Below are 20,828 nucleotides of genomic sequence, written 5' to 3' on the forward strand. Positions count from 1 at the left end.
CAGCCGTTCCAGAGGGATCCCGAGGCGTTCCCAAGCCAGCCGAGAGACGTAGTCTCTCCATCATCTCCTGGGTCATCCCCAGGTTCTCTTTCCGGTGGGACATACCCTCACCAGGGAGGTGTCCGGGAGGCATCTGGATCAGATGCCCCAGCCACTTCATCTGGCTTCTCTCAATGCGGAGGAGTAGCGGCTCGACACTGAGCCCCTCCCTGATGACAAAGCACCGAGCTTCTCACCCGTTCTCTAAGGGAGAGGTCCAGGACAGACCACGAGAAGAGTCGGGTCGCGGGGGAAGTCGCTTCAGCAGGGATACCCAGACTTCCCTTTCACCAGCCGCTTTTTCCAGCTCTTAAGGAGGGATCCCGAGGCGTTCCCAAGCCAGCGTGTCCTGGGTCGTCCTCAGGGTCTCTTTCTTTGTGGGACATACCTGAAACACCTCACAAGGGAGGCGTGCGGGAGGTATCCGGGTCAGATTCCCGAGCCACTTCATCTGGTTCCTCTCAGTGCGGAGGAGCAACGGCTCGACACTGAGCCGTTGCAAATAAACCCGGAAATAACGTGCACGGTCCGACCAGCTGACGCACGACGCACGTTATTGTGTACACAGACGTGGGAATCATCGATTCGGTTTTCGAACAAACCGCCTTCTGGAACGGATTGTGGTCGAGAACCGTGGTTGTACTGCATTTGGGTACGGAATTACAGATGTATTCCAGTGACCGCCTCAATTTTGCTATCGTGCACGATTTTCCAGATTGGGCCATACCTATTTTTTTTTTTTTTTTCCGAGAATGGCGAAACTTGTCACTGGTTTAGATTGAAATTAGCAGTCCCCCAATCTGTTGCCATGGTAACTCTTGCCTGTGGCCTGTTAGTTTCTACAGTGGCTTGAAATGTTCCCCACCAAATTTTCCCTTCCCTTTTCACAACCCCTGCATATGCATCACCTGCAGTAATAAAGTATGAATGAGGCGTGCACAACTCGACTGTAGTGACCGCTTTGTCTCCTTGCGTGCTTTGTGTGTACGCATCCACCCCAAATGAGGCCCCTCACTTGGTTCGTGTGTGCGTGTTTTAGTGTAAGGTAGCAGCCCAACGTGGCGTCCACACTTGCTCTGCGCTCGGAGACGGAGACGATAGTCCGCATCCCGGTCGTGTGTGTCAGACTGCCGCCCCTGCAGTATTGCAGCCCACCAGGGTTGTTAAATGGGGGATGACTCATCACCACTCCACCCCCTCAATTCCTTTATCCACCCCGTACGCTATTATCTTTCCTCACATCTTTCACATTTTTTTTCTCCCCCCCCCAAAAAAAAAAAAATTCCGTTTACTTCCTTCCTGTCTCGCAAATCTAGCTCCACACTCTTCTTTAAAGGTCAGGTGTCATCCCTATCAGCATTCTAAAATAGATATAATGAAAAATACGTATAACATTGTTCACTTCAACGTCTGTACAGAGAAATAAATGTGAGCGGAGAGCGCGTCATACATGCGCAAAAGTTGCGGAAGTGTCATTCGACATCCAAGCGGTCGCCGTATTGGCTGCGTCTTCTGCCCGTGATGTCACCTCGGACATTGGCCGCCGAAAGCACGCTGTGCCACCTACGTTGGGAGACTAAAACGCTCCTTCTGACACGGAAGCTCTTTTTTTTTGAAGAAGAGAACATCTCACAACCGAGTGAAGTGACCAGGGAAATATAACACCATATTGTTTTGAGCTATATTTAGATGATATGCGGATCATGGCCAAACCACCTCCCCGCTAATAGTGATAAAAACAACACCGCCCACAAGCGAGGACGACATCGCGGCCAAACCGCCTCCCTGTCCGATCCACCTCCATGCGGCTATGATAACGCCGCCCACGAGCGACGACAATGCCGCGGCCAAACCGCCTCCCCGCCCGATCCACCTTCGCGCGGCGGTGATAAAAACAACACCGCCCGCAAGCGAGGACGACGTCGCGGCCAAACCGCCTCCCTGTCCGATCCACCTCCATGCGGCTATGATAACGCCGCCCACGAGCGACGACAATGCCGTGGCCAAACCGCCTCCCCGGCCGATCCACCTCCGCGCGGCGGTGATAAAAACAACACTGCCCGCAAGCGACGATGAAGCCGCGGCCAAACCGCCTCCCCGTCCAATCCACGTCCGCGGAGGAGATGAGCCACCCTGGCGCAGCCGCGTCCACCAATCACGGCTTCGGCCGCAGTGTCACAGACACATTTAGCACCCCTGACCTACAGATTACGTCCCTCTGCCAACTATTGTTCTTTTTTTTTTTTTTTTTTTAGTAACTGTATACACACCTACCTGTCATTTGGAGCCCACGAAGCTCGTCCTTTGCACCTGTGCAATCCATTTTTCACGACGAACGGGTCTTTTGGAAAAGTATGACGAGCGAATCCATCCTCCCGAGCGTTCGAGGAATATCCAGCAATGCAACGAGCCGGCATTTTGGCTAACACGAGGGAACAACGAGCAACCTTCCCGCAGGTAAAACTAATGAAAACAAACAAGTCCACTTGAGCGCGCTACTGCCCTGTACGTCACTTCCTGTTTCTTCTCAAAAACAAATTCCTCGAGAGGATTTTCATGGCGGGAATTACACAAAGTCACATATGTCAAAATCTAAAATGTTTTGTGGTGGAAAAAAACGCATGGGTCCATGTTGGGTGACATTTTTTTCATTAATAACATACTAAAAATCATGCATTTCATGACAGTGGCCCTTTAATGTCCTTTTATTTTCTCTCCATTAATTACCCGTCTTTTCCGAGTAGACTCTGTCTCTTGTCGCCCCCCCCCCCAAAAAAAAAAAAGTTTCACTCTATTCATTCCCACACGTAGCTTTCATTTAATGCATGCATTTAATGTTTCTATTTATGGTCTATTTATTCTATTTTTTATTTTTTTTTAAGCAGGGTGTCCAAGGCTGGTTTCTCAAAAGGGCTGATTTCAACAATACAAACTATAGGATGTGTAAAATGTACTATCGTGATTAATTGTTGGGTATTTTTGGGAAAAAAAAACAAAAAACAAAAACAAAACCATTACAATCATACTCCTATGGATCTGTTTTAACATGCGGGGGAAAAATGTTCAGCCATTAAGGATTAATGGTTGCACATTTTTTTTTGCAATTAACCCTTTCTGGGCAGGGGTTGCAAATTTATACAACCGGTCTTTAATATAATCGAAAAAATTTTAAGTCCAGAGAATCATCTTCTGAAAGTGTCAGATTTTTCTCTCTGCAAAATTTGATTTCGTCCACAGCGGGTTAATCGTTTGAATGATTTACGCGAGGATTTGGGATCCAATAGCTTTTGTGTTGTCGCCCTCTGTTGGGTTAAATTAGACTGTGCAACTTTTGAGAAAAATACGCCTTTTTCAGTTCTTCCTTTGAATTATGTTTTACAGTACACTGGTTTTTGGCGTGAGATTGGGAGCAGACGGACTTCAAATGGGTTTAGTGAAAGATATGAAAATGTGATGTTTAAAAATGCTAAATAGTATTAAACTGAATGGATATAATATTTCTTTCTATGCGATGCCATTGATAAACTTTTTTTTTTTTTTTTTTGTAATGTAAGATGCACGCAGCATTCACTGGCAAATAATAATAATAAAAAAAACTTCATGAGAGTCACTTTGGCTTGCGTGGTTCGTCGTCCAAGGGCTTCACACCGGCCATGTGACCGCCCTTTGACCATCGACGCTCCACTAGCAGAAATGCACTTCCTCGCGCATTCAAAACAAAAGCATTCACGTCTCTTCCTAGGTTGCAGATTTTATTTTGAAACAACTACGCGGAAGTAAACCGCAGTGCCTTCACGCCGCTGCGTTTTTCATCCGTGAGAAAATGTCAGCTGCTATTCGGCGTTCGGTTGTTGCTGTTGAGGATGTTGAGCTGGTTTGACGGCAAAAACTTGGGCCACGAGTGACTTCACTCGGTCGGTAAGACTTTTCCTTTAAAACTAGCTTTCCCCCCCCCCCCACCCCCCAACCCCTCCGCACATCCCATTTATCAACCACCCCCCCCCCCCCAGAAAAAAAAAAAAGTTATTATGCGATGGACGATAAATCAAGTGTGATGGTGACTGACCGTTGCCTCGCGTTGTGACATATTTGGCGGAAATATCGTCGTAAACGGTCAAGATGTGAATGAGAATAAATAAGTGCACCGGTTCGGTGAAAGTGGACCGCTGCCGACGGGGAGCACGTTTGATCCCCGTTGGAATTCAGTCAGTTTTAAGCCTCTTTGAACTCGGAGTAATTGTTCCGCTGTGCTTTATATCATTTGATATTGTGTGCTCACAAGTGAAACTTTGAAGTCGTCGTGGGGTGAAAGGCGGTCTTGTTAAAGTCCATTTTTCACCTTTGATGTCAATATACAGTTATAATCTAATAGAGGTAGCTTGCTTTTACACGATGAAAGTATTTTTAGTAGTACACCCAGCAGCAGATACATTTTGTTCTTTGTAAATTGATCCAAATGATGTTTTATTTTTTGTATTTCTGGGTTACAGGTTAAACGTGGATGTCGGCAAATTTGGATTTGTTTTAAAGGGGAAGTCCACTCATTGACAATAATGTGTCAGATAGGTCATGTCTTTGGTACTGTAACTTTAAATAAAGATTTTCATCAGATATCATTTAAGGTTGCTTATATTGGCAATTTTGATTGGGAACAAAGGGGATGTTCAGAGCTGTGAGGAATAAAGATGATGAGCCACACCATGAAGTTATGGGAAAGAGTAGTGGAGGCTAGACTAAAGACAGAAATAAGTATCTGCGAGCGTCAATATGATTTCATGCCTCGGAAGAGTTCCGCAGATGCATTATTTGCCTTGAGGATGCTCGTGGAAAAGTACAGAGAAGGTCAGAAGGCGCTAGATTGTGTCTTTTGTAGACCTAGAGAAAGCCTACGACAGAGTACCGAGATAGGAACTGCGGTACTGCATGCGCAAGTCTGGCGTGGTGGGGAAATATGTTAGAATAGAACAGCACATGTATAGTGGCAGCAGAATACCCGTGAGATGTGTGCTGTAAGTGTGTCAGATGAAGTTAAGGTGGAGATGGGACTGCACCAGGGATCCGCGCTGAGCCCCTTCCTGTTTGCCGTAGTAATGGATAGGCCGACAGACGAGGTTAGACTGGAATCCCCTTGGACCGGAGAAATTTGTTAGAATAGTACAGGACCCGTACGAGTGCAGCAGAACAACGGTGAGATGTGCCGTAGGTGAGTCAGAAGAATTTAAGGCGGAGGTGGGGCTGCATCCGGGATCCGCGCTGAGCCCCCTCCTGTTTGCCGTAGTGACGGATAGGCTGACAGACGAGGTTAGACAGGAATCCCCGTGGACTGCGACGTTCGCAGATGATATTGCGATCTGGATTAGAGATGGTGGCACTGAAGGAACAACAGGAACCAGAACCGGAGGTGGCACGTGCTCAACCCCGAGGCTGGGTCACGTTCCTACACCGTCATCGTCAGCGCTGATTTCTCGGATTTATCCTCATCTGGCGAAGAAATTGAAGTATCGGGAAGACGGAGGAATACGTCCGTACAGATTTGAACCCGTGGCTGTCGATGTTCGGTGGATATTTGATGGATCGATGAGATGAAAGTTGAACTTTTTGGAGGGAGGGTGTTTCGTTTCTGGCGTAACCGTAGGAGATTTTCAGATGAAGAACAGCTGCTCATCTTTTTCAGGGCACAAATTGCGCATTGTACAAAAAAAAGAGGTCACAAACCTCACGCTGGACTGGCTGAAATTCTGTTGCATGACTTCAATGTTGTCGGATCGAAACAATTGAGGAAGAGAGCGCCAAAATATCTCCACGGTGATTTGGGAGACTCGATGCCAGTTCTAGAAAAGTCTTCGTTTCACTCGTTTGCGGTCCCGGTTTTCACACAAGGACCGGTTTTCTGGGTGTATATATTTTTTTTATTGAATGCATAAAGTGTCCATTTTAAGCTGATCCGGATGCCGTTTTGTTGATCTCTTATCAAGAAATGGACGTACAGTGCAGTCCTCTCGTGACCGCTGCGTGTTTTTCATATCAGCCGTTTCATGAGAAAATTCATCGCATTTTTGCGCAATCTGCCGACCAGACGGTTTTGTAACGGCGCTTCGATGTCACGCCCGCGTCTGCATCTGATGACGTTTTGGAACGGCGCGCTGCCTCCCTTACGTCGATTTTTTTTAAATATCGAGTCCGATTCATTTTTTTTTTTTTTTTTTTCTTCAATATTAATCAGCTTATCGTGTCCTCGGTTTCAAAAATGCGGGTTGAATTTCCTTTTTAATTGTTGTAAATTTGGGAATTGTGTCTTTTACACATTTACTTATGTTGCTACATAAATCTGCAGTGTGCTGAGGATAAATAATCGCAATATGGTGAGGGATTGCAATATACTGGAAATATGATTTAAAAACTCATACTGCAAAAAGTATGGGGTAATTAATACACGGTGCCGGTTAAAAGTAAATAAACCCCCACCCCCATGCCGCTGAGGATCTCACTCGATTGCACGGGTGTTCCTCATTTTTTTTAAAAATATCTTTAACACCAGACCAATTTTTTCCCGAATCATAACAGCAGAAGAGTGACGAAATAAGTAAACAAGCCGAGCATTACGACCCCCGTCCGTTTTTCTCTCTTCGTCCCCTCACTTTTTATTTCCTTTTTTATTTTGTTCCCTTCACCCCGTTGTCCGCCGTCACCGAAGCGTTACAGGAATTGAGGGTGAAGGTCAACCGGAACGTACGTCTCACCGGGCTAAATTAAGAACTTTGTCTTGAAAAGCACAGGAAGTGACTTGTTGGCATCAAAAATGCACGTGTGGGGAATGGCAATACGGCTTAGGAGAAAAAGAAATTCTGTGCATGAATTTTTGATATTTCGGTATAGCCATCCTACTGCGGTTGATTAGTTGCACGCAAACGAACGTACCCGAAAACTTTCCAGTGTAATTCAATGAGAAATTTAATCGCTAACGCTAGCGGCATGCTAACGGGCCCGGTTGAGAGGGAAAAAAACAAACAAACAAACAAAACATACAGGTAAAAATCCTTTGAGACACGGCAGGAACACGCTAGCGCAGCGCTAACAGGGCCGGACCGGTAAAAGTCACTTCCTCGGCACATGTATTCCACCGGTTTCACGCTGACCTTTTCCGCTCGAGTGCCCCCTTGTGGCCGTTTAAAAAATTGCACAAATTAGCCGCATCACTTCATGAGCTGCAGGGTTGAAAGCGTGTGGAAAAAAGTCGCGGTTTATAGGCTACGTGACTACCGTCATTTCCGGACTATAAGCCGCGACTTTGGTCACACGCTTTCAACCCTGCGGCTTATGCAATGATGCAGCTAATTCATGCATTCTTTTTCTAACGGCCACAAGGGGGCACTCGAGTGGAAAAGGTAAGAGTGAGACACGTGGAATATATGTGTCGAGGAAGACGCAAGTTTAATGTAACATAGCTCTTTGTGGATGAATAAAATTAGCATGAACAGACCCTCATCAGAGAGAGGGTGAGAAGCTTGGCGATCAGGGAGGCGCTTCTCCTCCGCATTGAGAGGAGCCAGACGAGGTGGCTGGGGGGGGCATCTGATCCGGATGCCTCCCGGACGCCTCCCTGGTGAGGTGTTCCGGGCATGTCCCACGGGAAAGAGACCCCGAGGACGACCCAGGACACGCTGGAGCGACTATGTCTCTCGGCTGGCTCGGGTACGCCTCGGGATCCATCCGGAAGAGCTGCAAGAAGAGGCTGGGGAAAGGGAAGTCTGGGTATCAAACGCGACCAGACCCTTCTCACGGTCTGTCTCGTGGTCTGTCCTGGAGGTCTCCCTTAGAGGTGGCGTGAGACGGGAGGATGAATGAATGTCGAGCGACTGCTCCTCCGCGTTGAGAGGAGCCAGATGAGGTGGCTGGGGCATCTGATCCGGAGGCATCCCTGGTGAGGTATTCCGGGGATGTCCCATCGAAAAGAGACCCCGGGAGACTATGCGACTATGTCTCTCGGCTGGCCTGGGAACACCTCGGATTTCCTCTGGAAGAAGTGGCCGGGGGAAGGGAAGTCTGGGTATCTCTGCTGAAGCTACTTCCCCCGCGACCCGACCCGTAACAGGGGTAGATAATGGATGGATGGAGATCCTCATCATAGAAAATGCAAAAAAGAAATGCATATGATGAGCTGGCCGTTAACGAAGGAAACAGAGCCGCTGCGCGTAAACTTGGCACAAACGAATCGACGGTGAAACGCTGGAAACGGAAGAACTGCAGCAATGTAAAAAGACCAAAAAAAGCTTTCAGAGGTCATAAAACCAGGTGGCCTGAACCGTGTTGCTGCTGCGTTACTGCCGTGTCGCAGTGACTTTTACCGGTATGTTTTTTTTTTTTAACCCAGCCCTGTTTAGTGCTGTGCTAGCGTTAGCACTGTGCTAGCGCGCCGCTGCCGCGTTACGGGGACAGAGATCTGAACAAAGCTACTTTCATTACTTACTTTCATTTATTTGTCTCATAAATGAATATGAATTTTTGCTTTTTTGTCAATCACGTTATTGCAAATATTATACACGTCAACTGAAATCTTCCAATGACTTGTTCACAGATGAACGGAAATATTGAAGAATATTTTTCCTCAATTTCTTTGATGGTTCGTGCAATTAAAAATGAAATAACTAGCCCTTTTAATTTCATCTTTTATTTGACAGTTGATGAAATGAAAGATTTTAGCTGTCGCACTTGTACTTTAAAACCAAAAAACAAAACCTGTCGACGTCACGCTCGGAATCCGATTCGCACACCTGACCTGACAATCCTCTCATTTCGACGTCTTTTCGTATTTCCGTAAGATGATTGAAACATATTTTAATCGACCCCCTTCATTATCTCATAACATGTATCATACAACAAAATCTCCGCGAAAGTCCCCGCGTACGACATTTTCCCGGGAGCTGCCACGTTTTATTTGAGTCTCGCGATATGAAACAACGCGACGTTAACCTGTTAATGACCATTTTTGAGTCGTCTGGCGAAAGCCAGCAGTCAATTTCTATGTAGATCCATAAATTATTCGTTTTCGTATGTCTACTGTCTGCACAAATTTTCATTGTGTTTTTTTTTTTTTCCCCGCTATTGCATAGCCGGCGCGTGACCTACACGATCGTTGGCGGCTTACGTTGAGGCCCGGTTCTGGAGAGTATACCGATCGATTATCTTATCTTTGCCGACATCATCGAGTGAATTAAAGTAGGCAGGAAACGTCCGGCGCTCGCCGCTTCCGCGCGGGTCCGTGATCGTTGCCGTGGTGATGTCGTCTGCAACGGCGAGCTCGTCTGTAGAAATGGCGGCCATGATCACGTGACTGCAATCCAAGAATTGACCGGTGCGGCTTACGTATGTACAAAGCGTTTTGTTTTTTCTTCAAAAAATGTATCCGGAAAATTGCGGGTTCTATGGGAATTTGCCCACATCCCAAAAACAACATTAATCGGACACTCGAAATTGCCCATAGGTGTGATTGTGAGTGCGGCTGTTTGTCTCTACGTGCCATGCGATTGGCCGGCGACCAGTTCAGGGTGCACCCCGCCCGCCTCCTGCCCGTTGACAGCCGGGTTAGGCTCCGGCACTCCGCGCCGCCCTCGTGAGGATAGGCGGCGGCGAAGAAAATGAATGGATGGCTGTGTACGGAATACAGTATCTCATATACCACCACGAGAGCTTTACAATGCTTTCATAGTAACGCACATTCGAATATTTTGGACCAGAAAAATTGGGGATGAATTTATGGATTTACTAGATACTTAAAATGTTTTTTCAGTTACGCTTCATAACAATTTAAGTATTATTTTTGGAGCCGCTCTAGTACGACAATGACTGCACGCTTTTTTTTTTTTTTTAGTAATTTATTATTATTATTATTTTTTTTTTAAAATCAAGTCCCACCCCAAATAACATTAGACATAAATGTTTTATGTAATGTCGTGAGGATAGATTAGATTGCTAATGTGTTCTAATGCGGCTGGAGAGCGACGACGACGGCGGACTTTTTGTCACCTATTCACGCGTATTTTTTATGAAGCGACGACTTTTTTTTCGAATGTGTGGCGAGAAGCCAGCGGCGGTCCCTTGCCGGGTGCGCGTGCGCGCGCGGGTGCTCGAGCAACAGACCGCTCCATTGTGAAGGCCGGACAGAGACCCCCGTTATTGGTTGCTTTGTGTCCCGGGGGAGGGATGCGGTGGGAGGGGAATAAGGAGACAATAGGAGAGAGTCGGGACGTAAATTTAATTGAAATGTGCAGAAAGGACTCTTCATTTAAAAAAAAAAAAAAAAAAAAAAATTGGAGTCCCGATTTCCCGACCGAGCGTCACATTTTTACACCACGTAATAAATATGTCACGGGCATGCTTATCCACAGCCCCCGTGCACATTCGTTCTGCCCGCTGATGCGCACTTCTGCGCCTCGTTTCGCCCTGATTACGTTGTGCATTTAAGCCTTGTTTTCCATCCATCCGTTTTCTTTGCTGCTTATCCTCACGAGGGCCGCGGGGAGTGCTGGAGCCTTTAACCTGCCCATTGCACATACTGTACATGTCGTGAAAATGAGGAATGGGTCCCTCCGTTTGCGGCTTGCATTTATTTGGGCAGTTTCCATCCATCCATTTTCTTTGCTGCTTATCCTCACGGGGGTCGCCAGCAGTGCTGGAGCCTTTAACCCGCCCATTGCACATACTGTACATGTCGTGAAAATGAGGAATGGGTCCCTCCGTTTGCGGCTTGCATTTATGTGGGCAGTTTCCATCCAACCATTTTCTTTGCTGCTTATCCTCACGAGGGTCACAGGAAATGCTGGAGCCTATAACCCGCCCATTATACGAACTGTACATGTCGTGAAAATGAGGAATGGGTCCCTCCGTTTGCGGCTTGCATTTATGTGGGCAGTTTCCATCCAGCCATTTTCTTTGCTGCTTATCCTCACGAGGGCCGCGGGGAGTGCTGGAGCCTTTAACCCGCCCATTGCACATACTGTACATGTCGTGAAAATGAGGAATGGGTCCCTCCGTTTGCGGCTTGCATTTATTTGGGCAGTTTCCATCCATCCATTTTCTTTGGTGCTTATCCTCACGGGGGTCGCCAGCAGTGCTGGAGCCCATCCCACCTTCCAACGGGCAGGAGGCAGAGTACAAACTGAACTGGTCGCCAGCCAATCGCAGGACACATCGAGACAAACAGTCTCACTGACAATCACACCGAGGGGCAATTTAGGGTGTCCGTCCGATTAATGTTGTTTTTGGGATGTGGGAGGAAACCGGAGTGCCCACCCAGAGGAAACCCACGTAGGCACCGGGGAAACATGCAAACTCCACACAGGCGGGGCCGGCATTGAACACGGGTCCTCAGAACTGTGAGGCAAACGCTTTACCAGCTGCGCCAACCGTGCCGCCGAATTGAAAATTGCGACTGTACATTATTTCAAAGTGAAAAAAAATTCAACCTTTGACATTCAAACGCAATATTTTCAGCCTCTTGATATTCAGCCGTCTACAATTTGCTGCCAGTTACGCTTCGACGTCACGTGACTAAGAAAGCGTGACTGGATTGGCTGGGTGTTGGGTTCTGACCCGAAGTAACCCTGCCTTCATTTAGCTGGTGAATTTCAGACGGCGAATTGTAGCCGGTTGAATTTTTTTTTATATGGCAAATTTTCAGCGGCGGCGCATATTTACCGCCGTATTTGTTTTTCATGTTGCCAGATCGTTGTGTGCGTTCACGAGCGTCATTTAGCGTAACCGCCTCGTCCCGTGTCATCGCGTTACTGAGCCATGGAAATTTTAAAAGTTACATTTTCATGATTCGCCATGTCCGATTTTTGACATTATTTCATGTTTTTCGGACCAAGCTTTTTGCCTTGTGGTTTTTGTACCATCTCCCTGTTGGACTGCCTTCCCGTGTGTGACCTCTGCCTGGGAATTAACCTTCCTAAAATCTGTACTTGCGTCTCAGCTTCCTCCATCTGGGTTCTGTCCCCCGCCTAGTTCTACAGACCTTAGTTCTGAAATCTAGGTCATCAGAACCACTTGTTTTGTTGGGCCAAATGAGGTCAAACACGGTGTGAAAAGGATGTCGGCAGTCGCGCAATGTCGAGCTCAGCAGTTCTTAAAGAACTGCGTCGACATTTTGGTTGACCGCCCGGCGAAGATCCGTATCAGGTTGATCTCTGGTTCACAGCTTCTGGCAGTCGTTGAATCTCGATTAGCTCAGCACAGAAACCTTTAAGTCGACGATCACGTTTGCTAGCATAAATATCACGTCTAATGTCTACTTATCATTGTCTCAGTTTATAATCCTTATTGGGGATAAGCATCTGCCTCTTTTCTAAACTGAGCTCGAGGCCCACTTTTTGGTGTTTCCCACACTCGAGCCGAACTAATTCACCGGTTTCAGATTTATCGTTGTTGTCCCTCGGCGTTTTCCTCGCAGATGGTGTTTACTTAATACTAAGCAACATAGTGAATCGTGCTGTCGCGTGAATGATGCCACGCTGGAATTCATCGAATTGCAACAGGACGTTTTTGCCGTACTGGAAACATTTGAAAGGAAATTGCGCTTCTTTCAACACGCGTTCATGATTGTGCAGTATTTGTCCAACTGCAAGGGGTTTTGCCTCTTTTATCTCACACTTCCATCGATCGCTGTCGTCATGTACGTTGCTGATTTATTCATTTCGCCGGCTTGAAATTCAGTCAACGGTGACACCCCCCAGCCCCCGGTCATCGCCGTGGAAACCTCCAAACACCTACTTTATCCGTTTTAAAATATTTCTATTGGTCGTTGTGTCTACGGTGATGCATTTCTTGTTCAATATTTTGGACTACGGGAGGAAAAACTACATTTGCAGATCCAAAGCAAAGCAGCGATTTGTAAATTTGCGATTATCTCCAGGTCAGACGGCGACGTTACGAGACGCTTTCGGCTTTTAGCTGTGGTAACGCTGGACGGGCGGCGTGTGCTAACGTTTCTGTCGCAACTTGCACTTCCTCTCGCACGAGCGCCGTCCCGTCGTGAGTTTGTGTCCCCGCCGGCCGCTGAAGAAATAATCCCTACGTGAATCAAGTTTAAGGGGTCGTTTGGATTTGGCTTCCAGCCTCAAGGTAATCATATCGTCATCGAAAATTCACATGATCGAAATGAGTCTGTTGATAAACTATTTGCGTAGTGTAATACATTTTTGCCTCTGACAGATACAAAGACTGGAGAAGATGCTGATAAGTGCAAAATGAGTCAAAAATGATTCTTTTTTTTCTCGTCAACTGGTTATTAATACTTCCTCGTTCTTTCGCAACTTCTTCTTTAAACAACGGACATGATGGTGTCTTAGTTTGAAAAACTGTAGCGCTGGCTTGGTGGGGTATTTACTGAAAAGTGGAAAAAAAAATAATAATAAGTTGAAGGCAAAGATAAATGAGCCAATTTTCTTTCAAAATAAAAACTTGATTGTGTCTTCAAATGAAGTGGATGACCGAGGGTCATTGTGGCAGTCGGGTGAATCGTATCTATATTATCATCAAAATGACTGGGTTGCCGTTATTGCGTGGTAAGAGTCGATGTACAGGAAGTCCTCGGGTTAAGACGGTCTCGACATAAAATGTTTCGATTTTACGCCGTTCCCCGCCCGCCATTTTGTCTGGCTAATGCTTGTCCGTGTTTGCGCGCCGGGAGTATCTTCGCATTTTTCTTTTGTATACATTGTCGCCCCAAAGAAGAAAGTTGTGCCTTTTAGCAAGGCTTCTGCAGCTAAAGGAAAATCCGTTAGCTTGGAAACGAAGCTCAAGATCACAAAACGATTGGCGAATGGAGAGACGCCAACACCACCGTGGTGGCAATTATTAAAGACAAAGCCCGTATTTTAGCGCACGTGAAGGGTTCCGTCCCTACGTCGGGTACAATGATCACAAAACGAGGTTCTTTGATACCTTGTCGAGATGGAGAGGATTGAGAACCAGGTTTCCTTCGCAGTAGCTTAGCACCGCCTCCCCTTCTTCTTCTTCTCCATCCACCTCTCAGCAGTAATTCTAAGCACATCATCTTGTTTATTACGATGTATTTGATTTTTATACAAAGTATGTTGGTGTAAATTCTGACTTTAATGGCAGAATCCGACTCAAGTTGAAGTCGCTACTGTAGGAACAGATCTCAGTCATAGACCGAAGACTCCGTGTACTGCACCGAAAGGCCCTGAATACTGAATACCAAGTTTAAAATTCTTTTGTATCCTCTCCCACAGATTACACGGACCATGATCTGAGCTGCGAAAAACCCCACTGCCATGTCTCAGCCGGAGTCTGAAGTCACTGTGTGGGACTGGTTAAGTGGTCTTCGCCTCGAACAGTATTCCAAAGCATTTGAAGTTGCAGGCCTGTCCACTTTAGCAGAATGCCATAACCTCACACCAGGTCGGCTGGAGCAGATGGGAATAGCGCTTCCGGGCCACCGGAGACGCATCCTGGCCAGTCTGAACAAAAGTCGCGATGTCGCCTCTCCGCAAATGAACTCGCAGTCCATCTTTGGACTGGCCACGAGAGCAGAGCAAGAGCAACCGTTGGAGGAGAATGGACCTTTGACCGGTAGAGCGAGTTCCGGACAGCAGGAAAAACATTTTCCGAACGAGGCTGAGAAAGAAAACGCACGGGACCCGGAACTCGTACCCGGAGAGAGAGAGAAACCAGTCCCGAGGGATAGACAAGTGTCAAGGATGAAGGAGGAAACTGGAGGGCAAGGGAGGCTGGCAACTCTTGAGCATAAGGAAGAGGATGCAACTGCAGAGAAACAGAGGCCAGTCCCAAAAGAGAGGACAAGGTTTCGCTCCAGTGCTCCAGTCCTATCCAGTTCTCCACCCAGCTCCCTCACTCACCCATTTTGCGACACCTCTTTGCCGCCGGTGCCCCCACGGAGTACTTTGAACTGCCCACCGCAACGTTTCACGTTGGCTTTGACGTACTCAGCCCCGGCACAGAACTCCACCTCACCTCAAGGCGCAGAATCTGTCATCAAGGAGGCAGCATTTCGGGTTCACTCTACGCCCCACACCTTAACCCAGGACCCCACACAAGAAACTGTCCGCCAACCTCGGGCCCCCCACCCCCAAACTCAGCCTCATTCGTTATCCGTTGATTTCCACGCCCAAGATTCAAGAAGCGATACGACGGCAACGTTGTCCCCCGTGACCGTCTCCGGTTCCCCCAAGGAAGAGAGAAACGCTCCACCTCTCCCTCCAAAAACTGGGTCAGCACCAAGAGGCCCACCAAAAATTCCAAGTAGGCACCCTCTGCTGCCTTCCAGAATTGAGAAGTAAGTTTGCTACTCTTCTTAGTATACCGTTACCGGGGTGATTCTCAGTGTTTTACATCAAGTAACTCCATAAAATCTAAATTATTGTCAACCACTATGAATATAAGCGCTATTATCCCGATGCTTCAATCCGACAATAAGTGATGATTACTGTATTTTCCGCACTATAAGGCGCACCTAAGACCCTGACAATGCGCCTTATAATCAGGTGCGCCTTATATTCGGGTGCGTCTTATATATAGATCAATATTGAGCCTTTAGCGCACCTCATCTATTGATTGCGTATCGTAACCCCACCTGTACTGTACCGTGCACCTTATAGTGCAGGATTTAAAATGTATTACACATCCAATTCTCGCGACCTTTGTGAGGATAAATGGCTCAGAAGAATGGATGGATACGTATTCAATTTCATTGAAAGAAAAAATGACCAAAATAAGATTTTTTTTTATCAGTTTTTAAATATTCACGCAAATTGCATCGGAAAGAGACCCCGAGGACGACCCAAGACACGCCGGAGAGACGATGTCTCTCGGCTGGCTTGGGAACGCCTCGGGATCCCTCCGGAAGAGCTGGAAGAAGTGGCTGGGGAAAGGGAAGTCTGGCTATCCCTGCTGAAGCTACTCCCCCTGCGACCCGACCCGGAAAAGCGGTAGATAATGGATGGATGGCTGTACTTAAACGTTAAACACAGCTGAACCGTCTTTAAAATGTACTGTACAACAAAAGTAAAAGATTTATAACACACTCATGAGTCTTTTTGGGGAATGACGGGACATCTGGATTTGGGGATCCTATGAGTGAATATAAGTGAAGAAACGGGGTCCAAGCAGGTTGGAACTGCTGCCAGGAAGGTGTCTGGTGTTCTATGTGACAGAAGAGTCTCCGCTAGGATGAAGGGCGACGTCTATAAAACAGCGGCGAGGCCGGCCACGATGTACGGATTAGAGACGACGGCGCTGAAGTGAAGTGACAACGGGAAGCAGAACTGGAGGTGGCAGAAATGACGACGTTGAGGTTCTCGCTCGGAGTGAGCAGGTTGGACAGGATTAGAACTGAGCTCATTAGAGGGAAGGGCAAAGTTGGATGTTTTGGAGACAGGGTTGGACCGAGAGTGCAGACCTCGGTGGTTTGGACGTGTCCGGAGGCGAGAGAGGGAGGAAATTGGTAGGAGGGTGGTAAGGATGGAGCTACCAAGGAGGAGAGAGCGAGAGGAAGACCAAAGAAAAGGTTGATGGATGTTGTGAGGGAGGACATGAGGACAGTGGAAGATGCAACCAGATATGCTTGGATGGAAAAAGATGACGCGCTGTGGCGACCCCGTACGGGACAAGCCGAAAGGAAAAGAAGAAGATCCTATTCCTTCTTGCGGAATGATGTGGACAGCCGTTTTCAGGTCTCTCCAGAGACGCTCAACTGATTTAGAACAGTTTTTGCGTTGTTCTGAAGCCACTCCTCCTTTATTTTCGCAGCGTGCTTCGGGTCCTTGTCTTGTTGGAAGGTGAATCTCTGGCCCGGTCTGAGGTTCTGAGCACCACGCAGAAGTTTTTCGTCCAGGAAATGACTTTACTCGGCCGCTTTCATGTTTTCCAGTCCCTGCAGCTGCAAACACCCCCACAGCTTGATGCTCCCAAGTCCTCGCTTCACTGTTGAGACTGTATTTGACCGGTAGTAAGCAGTACCCGTTTTTTTTCCCCACACATACCGCCAAGAATCAAGGGTAAAAAGTTCTCTTGGTCTTCACTAGACCAGAGAATCTTTTTTTCTCGCCATCTCGGAGTCCTTCCCGTGTTTATTCACAACTCATAAAAAGACAACACTGCCACCTCCTGGACTCATGGAGACAATATGCATTTCAGCCAGATTGATAATGCCACATTTTTCCCATTGAACAACAGCCATGGCGTCGACGTTCAAAATGACTAAAATTCGCGGTACTGTGGGATGGTTTCGGGTCGCGCGCGCGCGCGGTCTGTCATCTCTGCTCTCTCTTTAAAAGGAAGTCGCTGCAGTGAGAGGGAGGAAGTCACAATGGAGAACAAAACAGTTGCACGCAGTTCCAAACCATGGCAAAGCGATTGACGGAGATTGAACATGTGGGAAACGGATGGAGAAGTCAATTTTCACTTTTTTTTTTTTTTTCCCACGCAGTTTTCCTTTTTGCTTTTTTTGTGTCATTGTCGGCGTGCTTTTGTTTTCACACCTTTTGCTGGGGAACTGGGCATTTCCTTTCCTCTCTCTCTCTCTCTCTCTCTCTCTCTCTCTCTCTCTCTCTCTCTTCATATTTCTGTCTTTCTAATTTTTTTTTTCTCCGTCATAGAAGAGGACTTTTTTTTTTTTTTTTTTTTGCCATGACAGAGCAGGTAACGATGCCGTTTCTACGCCTTTTGATTGTCCCCCCCCCTCCCCCGCCGTCTCTCAAACGAGGAAGTCTTTATTTCTCAACTGTTATCTTTTTTTTTTTTTTTTTTTCCCCCCACGTAAGACAAGCACGTCGCTGTCACCGGGTCCGTTTTCAACGTCGTACCTACGAGGCAATACCACTTAAAATTTTCATATACCGAAAGAAAAGCATCTTTTTTTTTTTTTTTTATTTTCCGGGGGTGCTGCACATATAAAATGAATGAATTCGAATGAAAGCGTACAATAATTGTCGTTTTTATAGCTGTAGTTGAAATAGAAACCGTTATCCCAAGGTGCTTTTCTGGATATGTACAGTATTTTGTTGTGAGCAACACGTCGTTGAATAGTCTTGGTTAAGTTTACTGTTCCTCAGTTGTTTGCTTTATTAATTTTTTTTTTTTTTTGAAAGAAATGTGCAGAGAATTCTACAGAAGCACTCATTGAGTCATCACTTTACCTTCTGTGAAAGTGATGCTTGTGTAGATGAGCTGATATTGTGATTATCTGTGTATAACGACTTAAATGGGCATTTAAAAAAACCCAAAAAAAGATCCCCAAATACACGTGCACTTAATTATGTATCGAAATTTAAGTGTACTCCTTCGTTTTGGTGCCCTTCCTCTCCAAAAATAGGAGGAACTCTGTGAAAAAGGGCAGTTTCCTGTAATTGTGGACTTATTGTGGAGGACTATCGGTCCTACGTGTGATGAAGTCATGTGGTGCATTTGTGGTAGTGCTCTTTTATAGTTTGAGTGTTAAATTCTTATTTCGAACGACCTTTTTCTTGAATCACTTGGGCTTTTAAAGTAAAAAGGGAATATGTTCACCGAGCAGTAGTGTTCATATGTAATATTTCATAGTACTGTAGGATAATAGCAAATCTGTTAGAATAGTACAATAGCTGTGTCAGAAGGATTTAAGGTGGAGGTGGGAGTGCATCAGAGATCCGCGCTGAGCCCCTTCCTGTTTGCAGTAGTAATGGATAGGCTGACAGATGAGGTTAGACTGGAATCCCCTTGGACCGGAGAAATATGTTAGAATAGTACAGAACACGTACGAGGGCAGCAGAACGGCGGTGAGATGTGCCGTAGGTGTGTCAGAAGAATTTAAGGTGGAGGTGGGACTGCATCAGGGATCCGCTCTGAGCCCCTTCCTGTTTGCGGTCGTAATGGATAGGCTGACAGATGAGGTTAGACTGGAATCCCCTTGGACCATGATGTTCGCAGATGATATTGTGAGCTGCAGTGAAAGCAGGGAGCAGGCGGAGGAACAATCAGAAAGCTGGAGACACGCACTGGGAAGGAGAGCAATGAAGATTAGCCGAAGTAAACCAAAAAAAATGCCCGTGAATGAGAGAGGCGGAGGGGGAAGAGTGAAGCTCCAGGGAGAACAGGTGGCGAGGGTGGATGACTTCAAATACTTGGGGTCAACAATTCTGGGCAATGGTGAGTGTGGTAAGGAAGTGAAGAAACGGGTCCAAGCGGGGTGGAACAGTTGGCGGAAGGTGTCTGGTGTTCTATGTGACAGAAGAGTCTCTGCTAGGATGAAGGGCAAAGTCTATAAAACGGTGGTGAGGCCGGCCGTGATGTACGGATTAGAGACTGAAGAACAGGAAGCGGAACTGGAGGTGGCAGAAATGAAGATGTTGAGATTCTCCCTCGGAGTGAGCAGGTCGGATAGGATTAGAAACGAGATCATTAGAGGGACGGCCAAAGTTGGATGTTTAGGAGACAAGATCCGAGAGTGCAGACTTCGACGGTTTGGACAATGTCGGAGGCGAGAGAGAGGAAATTGGCAGGAGGATGGCAAGGATGGAGCTGCCAAGGAAGAGAGAACGAGGGGTGGATGTTAGAGAGGAGGATGCACGAGAGAAAAAGATGAAACACTGTGGTGACCCCTAATAGGACAAGCCGAAAGGAAAAGATAATCAATGCAAATTCCATACAGGGTGGTCCGATCCGAAATTTGAACCGCAAAGCCCGGAACTGTGAGGCAGACGTGTGAACCACTAGGTCATCGTGCTGGCCTTTTAAAAAAAATCTAAAAAAGCGCTTGCTTAATCCATTGGGAGTATTTATGTATTTATTTGGCGTCTTTTCTGGTGAGTGATGCTGGAAATGGAACAGAGGAGACTTTTTAAAAGCCTGGGGAGGTGCGGGGGGGGGGGGGGGGGGGGGCAACCTGAGGTCTTATTCACGCTGTTGAAATGGGAGGAATTTCTTGAGAGGGATGAGTAATATTCAGGTCTTGTCAAACAAATCATACACCCCCCAAGTATGCAGACATTTGTAGCTCATTTGATCCTTTGGTATGCCGTTTCCACGCCAGATAATATCTCACAGGACGACGCAGGTTTAGACTTGCCGGCAAAATTAGAGGCAGAGTGAGAAAGTGTGACGGGAAGAAGAGCGAGGAGAGGGTTCACAAACTTTTACGCATGGTGTGCACACCCACTCGAGAGCAACTCTCAGAACTGTCAAAGAAATTCTTCTGACCAGAAGTTGGCATCGCCTTGAAGAATTAGCCGTCTGTGGGGGATTTTCACCCACCTCGGGGACCTGCGGTGACCACTCCTGTTCTCCTTTGTCGCCCAGCCCCCCTCGTAGCAAGGCTGATGAACTTCTTCAAGACCAATCTCCAACCGTTCCACCTCGTATCGTGACTTCTCAAACTCAAGAGGTCATGCAGCAGTCGAGCCGACCTGCCCCCCAAGCGGCCCGGCCTCCTCCGGGTGTCCCCCACCTTCCTCCTCAGACAAGTAAGTCAAGGACTGTACTTTCTCAAATGCATCACATTTATTGCAAATTCCGAAACTGAGCAATGGCTTCAGGAGCAGTAAACAACAAAAAAACGCTTCTGGTCTTAGGACCTGTACCAACTACGTTCATCCTACCAACACTACTGCTGTAAATACCGGTCTTGTGGGGTCCATCCGATCTGCGTGTACCCCCCACCCCCCTTGTATTTAAAATCCTTTTCTAATTCAGCAAATGTACCGTAATTCCCGGCGTACATAGCGCACCTGGTTATAAGCCTCACCCAGTACATTTGGAAAGGAAATACCATTTGG

General features: G+C 46.9%; 1 protein-coding gene across 8 annotated transcripts in view; it reads left to right on the forward strand.

The window, feature by feature from the left end:
* The first annotated feature begins 3,805 nt into the window (after positions 1 to 3,805).
* The window catches only part of LOC133505333 (arf-GAP with Rho-GAP domain, ANK repeat and PH domain-containing protein 1-like), a 65,527-nt gene continuing 48,504 nt past the window's right edge, over positions 3,806 to 20,828 (forward strand). For 5 of the 8 annotated variants that reach the window (XR_009796221.1, XR_009796222.1, XM_061828487.1 and 2 more), the window contains exons 1-3: positions 3,806 to 3,957; positions 14,292 to 15,355; positions 20,353 to 20,516. Coding sequence is in view for 6 of the 8 variants with exons in the window: in XM_061828487.1 (XP_061684471.1) it covers positions 14,334 to 15,355; positions 20,353 to 20,516 (1,186 nt within the window). In the remaining 2 variants the exon portion in view is untranslated. Of the gene's footprint in view, positions 3,958 to 13,059; positions 13,159 to 14,291; positions 15,356 to 17,617; positions 17,719 to 20,352; positions 20,517 to 20,828 lie in introns of those variants that run through there. The other 3 variants (XM_061828485.1, XM_061828486.1, XM_061828489.1) reach the window with 3 other exon arrangements.

The sequence above is a fragment of the Syngnathoides biaculeatus genome, chromosome 8 (genome assembly GCF_019802595.1).
Source record: "Syngnathoides biaculeatus isolate LvHL_M chromosome 8, ASM1980259v1, whole genome shotgun sequence".
NCBI lineage: Eukaryota > Metazoa > Chordata > Actinopteri > Syngnathiformes > Syngnathidae > Syngnathoides > Syngnathoides biaculeatus.